Genomic DNA, 11,092 nt, shown 5'->3' with positions numbered 1-11,092 from the left:
CTCTTGGCCCGTGGTTTTTCCCTTATTTAGAAGGGTTTCCACGTAAAATTCTTGGTGTCATTATTCTCCCATTTTATTTCCATCATTTTGACCATATATATTTTTGTGTTTATCCGTGTTTTCCCAACAAGATGAACACACTCTTTCCCTGTTATATATTGTGAGAATGTACGTACATCAATGCAGGGTTGATCGATTATGCAAATACGATTTTTGAAAAGTGTCAACTATATATAAACAAATGAAAATGAACATCATCAAATCAAATTAAAGTAGGATGCTCAACCTTGGTGACCAAAAGAACGTCAATTATGTGAACCATGACATTACTCGAGCAATGAGCAGACTATTCCATTCCAATATGCTTAATTTCTACATATATCATGACAGAAGAATGAAGTTCATGTTTATACCCAATATAATTTCTTAAGTGAATTCTAGATTTATATAAAAAGGATCGAGGAAAACTTTGAAATGCAACATGGACGAATACAAATACGAAATAACAAAATAAAAAGTGAAACGATTTGATTAGTCGGTACATATATATTGATTAATGACTTTGATACAAGGAGTCGGCTAGTGAGGAGACTATATGATGAAATCAGGCATAATATTTGTAGTTGATATGTGTGCTTGCAAGAAAAACACTGACATGTTGAAGGATTACAATATTAACAAAATGGAGCAGCAGTTGAAAGAGCATGTTTACAAAATTTGGAGCATAAATATTACTACCACCAAATTAGTTCAGCAAATTAAATGTCAATTTCTTAATCTCAAAATGACAGAAAATTAGCTTAAAAAGTAATCGTTATTTTCTATCTCACTCTTCCGCTCGAGTATTATAAGCAAACCACTCTCTACAGATCAGAACTGAATGAAAATAGAGAAAACTAAAGCACTATAAAAAGAAAAATTGGAACAAAGGGCGAAAGAAAATATGACATACCCGTAGTTGAAATTCTTATAGAAGTAGCTGCAGATCGTTAACTTCACACTGAAAATAATTTCAAAATGTTAATGCAATGCGGTGAGGAAACTTCAAGTTAAACCCACAACAGTGAAAGACAAAAATTAACAAATCTAGAAAGTTGATTCAGTCGGCTGCGAGGAAACTCATGTCATTTGGCTTTGAAGTTACAGTTTTCGAGGGACGAAAGCATGTAGGTGGAAGGGTGTACAAAAAAGATGGGAGGGGGAATAAAGTGACAACTGCTGATTTAGGAGGGATTGTTTTGACAGGTACACTAAGGAATCCTCCTGGTCTATTTGTACGACAATTGTCATATACACTTCATAAAGTGAGAGAGACTAATGTCCACTCTATTGTGCTGATGGAAAGTCCGTAGACAAGTATTTGGATAATAAAAAGGGGAGGTTGAGAAGAAAAAAATCGAGATAAGGTATACTTCAGATCTTTTTAAAGGCATGTCTAATGTTTATTAAGACACTGACAATCAAGAACTAACTTTGTTTTATCTCATTATGTTGTGAACACAAAATATCATGTTGCTTTTATATACTTGAACTTTATCATTTATGGTAAAGAATAAACTAATTTCTTTCTACAACCATCTTATTTATTCATTACATATTGTTTTTAGTATATTTTTAGTTTCTATTTATACCTGAGTTATTTTATTAGCTCTGGAAATAGCTATTCATTCCCTTTCTGGATCAACTCTATAATTTTGCTATGTCAACATTGTTTTGCATACTCACTTCATGCACTAAATGCTGAAGCTGAAATAAGATTAAGCAGACCAGACGGGTTAAATGCAACCAACAAGTGACACCAGTAAGTAGGGGAAAATTTAGTTGGCGTAATGTAATAATTGTGGGTTATATATCCTTTAGCAACAACAACAACAAACCTAGTGTAATCCCACAGATGGGGTCCAAGGAATGTAGAATGTACCCATACCTTACTCTTACCTTGAGAAGGTAGAGAGATTGCTTCGACTGAGCGAACAATGAAAAAGAGGCAACAATAACACGCCGATACAACAAGAAAATAAGACAGCGGGGTTAAATAATAACAGGTAGCAATAGTAATCTAAAGATAGGGAAAAGCAAGAAGAATAATTCTAACACTTTGAGAATGGGTAAAAAATACACCCGCCTACCTGATACCCTTCTATCCTAATCTTCAACCTCCAAACCCTCTTGTCAAGGATCATGTCTTCGATAAGCTGAAGTTGTGTCATATCCTACCTAATCACCTCATTTTGTGTTAATCATTACAAACATGTTCTGTTTTTATTTATGTTGTTTACTACTGTTGCATATATTAGACTTGAGGCTAAGATTTATTGTATTTTGTGCTTAAAGGTGTTGTAAAGTCAAGAACAACCACTGTTAAGTAAAAAATAGTCAGGTATGAGTCCTTCCCCACCTCTCTTTCCTATTTCTTTTTCTTGTTAAGAGTTTCAACTTCTTCATGGATCCCTTTTTTAACTTGTTTCTCAGGAAGGCTAAAAACTTTGGCAGAGGCATCGGAACCACTTTATCTGCTGGGGATATCAGAACTAATGTAGTCGCGAGCTGCTTTAGCTCTATGCCTCTGGCAAGTAAAAAATTGCCTTCTACTGGTTTGTGATAAGGGATCTCACTTCCTCTAAGTTTGAATATTCTCGTAATGACAACATTGGGTCTAAACCATTGGGTAGTGGTTATGGATATGTGCTTCCCGTCCTGAGAAAATTTGTTGCCTGATCTTGCTTGCCTTATCCAAAAGTCAGTTATAAGCAACCTCCACTTTTTTATCCAAATACTCATCTACGGGATTTCCATCAGCACGATAGAGTGTGGGCATTGATCTTTCACCTTATGAAGTGTATACGACAACTGTCGTTCCAACAGACCCAGTGGATTCCCTAGTGTACCTGTCAAAACACTCCCTCCTAAATCAGCAGTTGCCACCTTATTCCCTCCTTCCATCTTTTTTGTGTACACCCTTCCACCTACACACTTTCGTCCCTCCAAAACAGTAACCTCAAAGCCAAATAACATCAGTTGTCTCGCAGCCGCCAACCCAGCAAGACCTGCCCCGACAACAGTCTCTCCACCCTTTCTTGGATCAACTGGAATTTTGTCCTTAATTGCCAATGCCACTCCAAAATTAATATATCCATATGATAACAAGTAGTTGTACGCAGAATCTAATAGACCATTACAGTGTTCAGGTATAACATCAACAAACATATCTTTCGTCATCCAAATCGACACATTTTCATGCCATTTGGTACTAATATGATTTCTGATTAAAATGTAGTTATCCTATTCTATCCCGCCAACTACAGAAACAACCCTAATTTCACTTTCGTCATTCGTTAACGACTCAGATAAAAATCCAGCAGTTAATTCAATTAAAGCCTCAGAAGTTGGCTCTTTGTTTATAGAAATTATCTCAACAGAAACAACTCGCCTTCTTGAATTTGTACTTTTGACCACCTAAGAATTAACATTCGTGTTTGCAAAACTGGAACTTTTCACTCGGGGTTTGCTAAATTTATCTGAAGAAGATGAAGACAGAAATGCAGACTGTTCGTCATTGACATTGTTGGGAAAATTACTGGATACTTGGCACAAAGGCAATTTATTGCTTGGCCTACATTGTTTTCTCTTCATGGGAAAGGATGGAGATGATTCGGGATTGAACCGGAATTAGGGTTAGGATTAGAATTTTGGAAGTGAATTGAAATTGGGAGAAAAACTAATGTTCGGGTTTGAGTTAGGAAAATAAACTGGGAATTGTTTCACTAGTACTATGCAAACTTTTGATTGAGCTGCTATTTTTGCAAGAATCGCGGATGCTGGCTCTCTTAGAGTCATGATCACTGATGTCACGGAGAAAAGAAGTTGTAGCAGAGTAGCAACAATGCCCGGTTTTACCAAACATTGAACGTTTGCTTTTGAGGCAGACAAGTTGTGCAACGCGTTAAGAGACGATTGCTTAGCTTCTAGGTTCTCAGAGGCGAACATTTTGACTAGCGGTTCAACGGCTCCATCTTTTCCCTGGTTAGCTCTATTTTTTATCTGTGAGTTCCATTCTTGAATTGTTGTTTCCATTAGAATCTTACTCATGTCAGAGCCTACGATTGATCAAATAGCTTATTAAACTGCATATAATTTATATCAACGAATAGAATGTGTTGTAAAACCTCATGATCTACCTTACTAACTCATTTAAGGCCTCTTTGTATCATTTAAGGCCTCTTTGTTTGACGGTCTTGTCAAATTATCAAAATACTGTAATGTTATAACAATATGTATAAAATTAGATGGGAAATGAAAAACTTTACATAAATAACAACTGTGTTAACATAAAAATGGATATATAAAAATATTAAGAAAAGAGTGAAATAAATTAAAAAAATTATCCCAACTTCACTTTTTTAAGCTCCAAATAATTGAATTCAGAAAAATAATTGTCTGATACGGTGGAAGAAACCAAATTATCACCTTGATCGCGACGTGATAAAAGAGTGTCGACTTATGTTGTCCGAACTTGGGATCTCCATGATGCATACTCTAAGGGAAGGAAATAGCTGTGCGGATCACCTGGCGAAACTGGGAAGAATGCAACTAGATGAAGAACTTGTAATATTACATCATCCGCCACATTCCATGCACCAACTTCTTCTCGCGGACATGGCTCACATTGCATACCCTAGGTACCGAAAACATGTACGATAGTTTAGTACATATAGCACAAAAGAAAAAAATATATGAAATTGTACGTAAGCATTTGTTAATATTACAAAGAATATAATGAAATATATTTTTGTTAATTCATTGTAGGATTTATGTTTATGTTTGGTTGTGTATATAAATGATGAAGGACCAGTGTCTATTTTCTTGAAATCAATGTTCATGGGAATACCTTGTTTCATATTGATTGTCTTTTTGTTTTTTCAATCATGTTAGTTGTCTCGATTTTAAATTTTGGGACTAAATTCATAGCTAGAATTAATAAAGACAATAAAATCTATATATATTCTATCGTTCCTAGACGGCTATAAGATTAGACTTGATTTTTGTTGAACTCACTAGTGTACTTGACGGTCTCGTCAAAGTATCAAAATAAATGTAGTAAGATTTTACATTATGTATAAAAATATTTGAATGAAAAACTTTACATAAATAATAACTGTGTTAACATAAAAATTGATATATAGAAATATTAAGAAAAGAGTGAAATGAATTAAATTTTTGTATCCCAACGTTGAGGGGGAGATAAAGTTGCTTTTCACCTTTTTAAGCTCCAGATATTTATATTAACTGAATATTTGTGGCTTTTTTTATTGTATAAATAATTTAATTGTTCAAAATTGAAGATATATATTTGAATTTTTTTTCATATTTGCCTTTTTATTTATTGAAGTTTTTTATTTCTAGGAAATAAATTACACTATTTATAAAGTTATATTTATTATTTCACAAAGGGCAATAGTGAAATTATAATTTAAATTAAGTCTTTAAATGTTAATATTCCTTCCGTCTCTATTTACTTGTCAAATATTTCCTAATTTAATTTTCCTTCTTACTGAAATTATTGACAAATCCTCGAATGCATGGAGTCCTATTTCACTTTTAGGTAAAATATCTTAAGTATTTATTCCTATTTTGATTAGAGATTAATTATTTTGTTTAATTTTAGTAACTTAAAATTACCAAAACAAAATCATATAGTGTGAAATTAGAATAATACTTCATAAGATTACCATTTCAATTAGTCAACACCATAGATAATAATCAACACAGCTACTTTGTTCAATTACATTTTTTTTTAAAAGAATTATCAACTAAACTGGAGAAAAAATGAATAAGAATTTTCCTAACTACTCTTTTAAGTAGAAATGAAAAATATTGAAATAGAGTCATGTACTAGCCATATCATTGTCTTTGAGCAACTCCAACCACCTCTGTTGCCTCAAATTGAGATCCCTCTGTTAGCACAACTTTCAAAAACTGAATCTCATTTCCACATTTACCATACTTGAGCTAAAAAATGACTCAGATCCCTGCACCAACAATAACGAAAACACAAATTTAACAGGAATATACACAACATTTTGGCTTTTGACATATATAGTAGTTTCATATACAACATAGTGTGGTACTAATGACTCAATACAATAAAAATCAAAAGATTTCAATTACTAGGGATGTATTGTTCAGGTCAACTCATTAGTCACATTTGATTATTCGATTCGTTACCTGTCACCTCCTACCAACACAAGTACTTAAACATATGTGAAAAAATTGCAAGCACTTCATTGACTACTAGGCCACACCCTCGGGTGTGTACTTGTGTGCTATGATTATGACGTTTTCACCAATTCAATTTTCCCAATTTAATAATTTGATCAGTGGATTGTCTCAAGTATATGAAGAAAAAAACAGATGCAAGGTTTACCTTACCTTAAGAAGCATCATCATCCGAACTAGAATCATCAATTCTCCTATCTGTGATAGCTGGAAAAAGCTTTTGTCGAAGATCGAGGGGAGGTGGATTGGTGGACTCTGAAGTTTTACTTGCCACATTCTCCTTCTTTGGCGTGCCGTTTAGCTTTCTCTGAGCATTTTTCACCTCTATGCATACCTTATCTAATATTATCAGACTTGATGCTAGACATCTTTCCCTGCATTTCCATGGAAATAATCCCCTGTGCTTTTTTCTTGATCATCAGACTTGAGGCTAGACACACTCCCTCGATCTCTGGTACGGGCAGCTCGTATACCTTCTGAACGGATTATCTCTTGAACAACAAAATACAACAACGTAGTTTTGCCGTCTATTCCTTTTACATCTGATAGTTTCAGAAGCGTGTCAAGTTTAAATGCTTGAGCACCACCACGAAATGTTCCATCATTCATACGATTGCCAGTTTTCAAAACAGCCTCAAGGAGCTTGTGAAACAACCTGCTCTTCCGTAGTTCCGTGCAAGCAGCCTGAAGCATAAAATAAGATGCACCAAACACCAATATCAGGATATTTGTAGAAAACAAAGGGATGTCAAGGCTACAAATGTAAGGTGCAAGACAGATTCTGCAATGATATACTCCCTCCGTCTCAATTTGTTTGTCTTACTTTCCTTTTTAGTCTATTTAAAAAAGAATGCCTCTTTCCTTTTTTGGCAATTGTTCAATTATTACTTTCCATAAAGGTTGTTTTAGTACATTCTACATATCAGTGTTATCAAAGGCGAAAAGCGCAAAAAAGCTCTATTTGTTGGGGCTTTAAGCCTAAAGCGCAAATAAAGTGTAGGCTTTTTGTACCAAGAAAAAGAAAGTGTAGGCTTTAATAAAAAAAGGCGCAAAGGGAGAAAAAATACATAAATATATGTTCAGTCCAAAACTAATCATTATAAACATGAATGACAAATATATGAACAAAGAAATTGAAAAAAGATTAAGATAAAGGAAAAATATGCCTTAGAACCTTCATGAAGACACTAAAGAAGTTAGGAATATTTATTCATAATCCAACAGTTCATCACAATCAGGAACATTTATCTCACCTCCAAAGTAGCAAATGATTCTTTAGCCATTGATGCCTCCTCCTCAAGACTGCACATAAAGAGCAAGGATTCTAGTCTCTTGAAGGCAAATGGAATATCAACCAAGACTTTCAGGAATCGTTCCGCAGGTCCAAGCCGAGAGAGATCCCCATTGTAGAGCCTCAGCTTCAATTCTTTGTCAGCAGTTGGTGCCATCTTAAGCAAAGTTTGAAGGAGTTCAGATGGAAGCTCATTTCCTGAGTCAGAATAAAATATTAGTCACTGTTGTCATAGATGCAAATATACAACAACCTGATATTTCCAAGAAATTGACCCAACCAATATACAAGTATACTAATATTTTGCCACTTGACTGTGAGGGAAGTACAAATTCTTCTTACAAGAAGTATAATCATTCTGATCATGATAATAGTGACCTGTCCTGAATCGGTGCTAATTTTTTTTATTTTTGAAAGGACATTTTTAAGATAATGTACACTTAATGCTTATAAAATTCCATCAATCAGATTGGTCAATGACCATGTAAAGTACGATGCTCAGCAAAGCCGCGACGATAATATGATGTTGCAGATAGATAATGTTCATAGCAGGAGTAAAGCTTATCTTTAAAGTACACGTGGTTGCAGAACCACAGATGTAGAAAGGCACAAATAGTACAACGAAGGGACAATGGCCTTCTTAATGATAAGATGAACAAAGACATGAAGGGGAAGAAACAGAAAACAAGGAACAAACATATGATAAATGAACATTTATCACTGTTGAGGTCGATTACAACCCTAGTTAATCACAATAATAATACCCACATGTGCAAGATGACCTTTTTTTAGGGTGGGGGTGAGGTGGGAGGAACAATAAGGTTATAAAGACGATCAATTTTAGTGTTTCTTTATCTTGATATATTGAAGGGAACAGGAGATCACCTTCTTTAAGGGCATCACAAACTTCTTCAGTTGTCACGTTTAAGGCAGTTATCTAAATGCTTCAGGGAAAAGACAAACCTAACACTACTGCGAGATTGGTTATCTTGGCAGGAGGTAGTGGGGGAGGGGCTGGACTAGTAGGATCTTCAAAAGGATTTATCCTACCGGGTGGAGGCTTAAGCGGAGGCTGTACCTGCATCCCCATTCTTCCAGGCGGTATCTGCTCAGAAACCCCTGCTGCAGCCACAGCAATGCCCGTAACATTTCCCCTTTCTGTATCCAACCCCACAAACCTTGCAATAGCATATAAAAAAGAGTGCAACAACAATAAATGTGACTGCAGCAGTCACAAGAACTGCAACCAAAACTGTTTTAGTGCTGCTTTTTTTCTTATTTGATTGACCATCTGAAGTAGAGTTTTGACTAGTAGAAGACTGATCACTAGGAGCAGAGGTTTTGCTTGAATCATTGTAGTCTCGAGGAAAAAATGGCTGCGTAGGATGACGGGCAGGTGGCAGAGAATTGGGAGTTTCAGAACTGGAAGTAGCTGGAGCTGGTGCATCTCCAACCTGAAGAACATCATCATCGTGACTGACTCTCATGAAGCATTGATTCTCATGAGTAAGGGAGGCGTTGTCGACAATCACCCCGATCATTTCCCTTTTTACTTATATTTTTGACAAATCCTTGAATGCGTTATGTGCTATCATTATAATAATTTCATGAATAAGGTAGGTTATATGTGTCTTATTTGATCACTAAATTGAACATATTTTATTGTTTAGAAGCTTAGAGTCGTCCTAGTTGTATTTTAGTGTTGAATTCTACAGCGTCCAAAACCAGATTTCAAAATCTCATTGTATGCGTCCTTGAAGCTACCAGCCTTTCCATACAAATCAATCAAACTATTGTAAGTGGCAGTTATTCAAGGTCTCCTTCTCAATTTCTGATACATATAATATTCCTCCTGATCTGAAAAGCTTAGTCAACAAAAACTAGCTTCAAACAAAAAATTTACATAGTCAAATCAATATCATCCAACTCAATCTTCCCAGTAAATTAATCCTTATAGGAACCTATATATCTGCTCTATCATAGTACCCTACATCCTTTAAAATAAAAATTGTATTCTTGTTTCCTAGACCTTAAGATTTAATTAGCCAGAACGTAGATTAAAGGTTAGTGATTAGCGCAATTGAAAGTTTAGGTATATATACAGATGAACACTCTTTCCCTGTTATATATTGTGAGAATGTACGTACATCAATGCAGGGTTGATCGATTATGCAAATACGATTTTTGAAAAGTGTCAACTATATATAAACAAATGAAAATGAACATCATCAAATCAAATTAAAGTAGGATGCTCAACCTTGGTGACCAAAAGAACGTCAATTATGTGAACCATGACATTACTCGAGCAGTGAGCAGACTATTCCATTCCAATATGCATTTGGATGTTAACCAAGGAAAACAAAACAACATAATTAAGAATGTCATGATCTATCTTAGCTTACAGGCTAACCACTACTATATACCTATAGAATTTGCAATTCGTTATTGAAGCCAGCTAAAGTCGTCAATAATGCTAGAGCCTTTAAATAAAAGCCTTATTACTGTAAAGAACAAGTATTCCCATCTCATCTCAGTAATAGCATCAAATCTATTCCCATCATTTATTTATTTATATTTTTGCTTAATTTCTACATATATCATAACAGAAGAATGAAGTTCATGTTTATACCCAATATAATTTCTTAAGTGAATTCTAGAATTGTATAAAAAGGATCGAGGAAAACTTTGAAATGCAACATGGACGAATACAAATACTAAATAACAAAACAAAAAGTGAAACGATTCGATTAGTCGGTACATATATATTGATCAATGACTTTGATACAAGGAGTAGGCTAGTGAGGAGACTATATGATGAAATCGGGCATAATATTTGTAGTTGATATGTGTGCTTGCAAGAAAAACACTGACATGTTGAAGGAGGCGGCAAGAAATTACAATATTAACAAAATGGAGCAGCAGTTGAAAGAGCATGTTTACAAAATTTGGAGCATAAAAAATACTACCAAATTAGTTCAGCAAATTAAATGTCAATTTCTTAATCTCAAAATGACAGAAAATTAGCTTAAAAAGTAATCGTTATTTTCTATCTCACTCTTCCGCTCGAGTATTACCAAACCACTCTCTACAGAACTGAATGAAAATAGAGAAAACTAATGCACGATAAAAAGAAAAATTGGAACAAAGGGCGAAAGAAAATATGACATACCCGTAGTTAAAATTCTTATAGAAGTAGCTGCAAATCGTTAACTTCACACTGAAAATAATTTCAAAATGTTAATGCAATGCGGTGAGGAATGTCACGCCCCGAGCCTACACCCTGGGCGGGACCGGCACTCGGAGACCATTGCTGGCCCCAAGCGAACCCTTGGCCTGGCTTTCTTAACTCAGCGGAAACCTGACTCAACAGAAAACTCAATGCCATGCAAAGACATAAACAACTTAACTGATACATATCTGGCCAAAAAGGCAACTCGAGTCTCAAAATAGAATATTTACATATATACATAGATAAGAGACTCAAAACTAACTGACTGACTGTCTATGAAGCCTCTAAAAATACTG

General features: G+C 34.9%; 1 protein-coding gene and 1 long non-coding RNA gene across 2 annotated transcripts; both read right to left on the bottom strand.

The window, feature by feature from the left end:
* Positions 1–5,893: 5,893 nt before the first annotated feature.
* LOC107058002 (uncharacterized) lies at positions 5,894–6,629 on the bottom strand. The gene is made up of 2 exons (XR_001471706.1): positions 6,430–6,629; positions 5,894–6,029 (listed from the first exon to the last, which is right to left on the bottom strand). It is a non-coding gene; the product is annotated as an uncharacterized lncRNA (long non-coding RNA).
* Positions 6,630–6,636: 7 nt separating this feature from the next.
* On the bottom strand, positions 6,637–8,516 carry LOC102599446 (formin-like protein 3). Its single transcript, XM_006362903.2, has 3 exons — positions 8,453–8,516; positions 7,530–7,765; positions 6,637–6,960 (listed from the first exon to the last, which is right to left on the bottom strand). The coding sequence occupies exons 2-3, from the start codon at positions 7,722–7,724 to the stop codon at positions 6,637–6,639; spliced, it is 519 nt and encodes a 172-aa protein (XP_006362965.2). The 5' UTR covers positions 7,725–7,765; positions 8,453–8,516.
* Between the last annotated feature and the right edge of the window lie 2,576 nt (positions 8,517–11,092).

This window comes from Solanum tuberosum, unplaced genomic scaffold (genome assembly GCF_000226075.1).
Source record: "Solanum tuberosum cultivar DM 1-3 516 R44 unplaced genomic scaffold, SolTub_3.0 scf00421, whole genome shotgun sequence".
NCBI classification, from domain to species: Eukaryota; Viridiplantae; Streptophyta; class Magnoliopsida; order Solanales; family Solanaceae; genus Solanum; species Solanum tuberosum.
This window is presented reverse-complemented; position numbering and strand designations above follow the sequence as displayed.

What these genes read in the sequence shown, in the direction of transcription:
- LOC102599446 (XM_006362903.2), bottom strand. Translation starts at nt 7,724, where the DNA reads ATGGCACCAACTGCTGACAAAGAATTGAAGCTGAGGCTCTACAATGGG. An exon ending in AATCATTTGCTACTTTGGAG is followed by an intron (nt 6,961 to 7,529) that starts GTGAGATAAATG and finishes TTTATGCTTCAG; the next exon opens with GCTGCTTGCACGGAACTACG.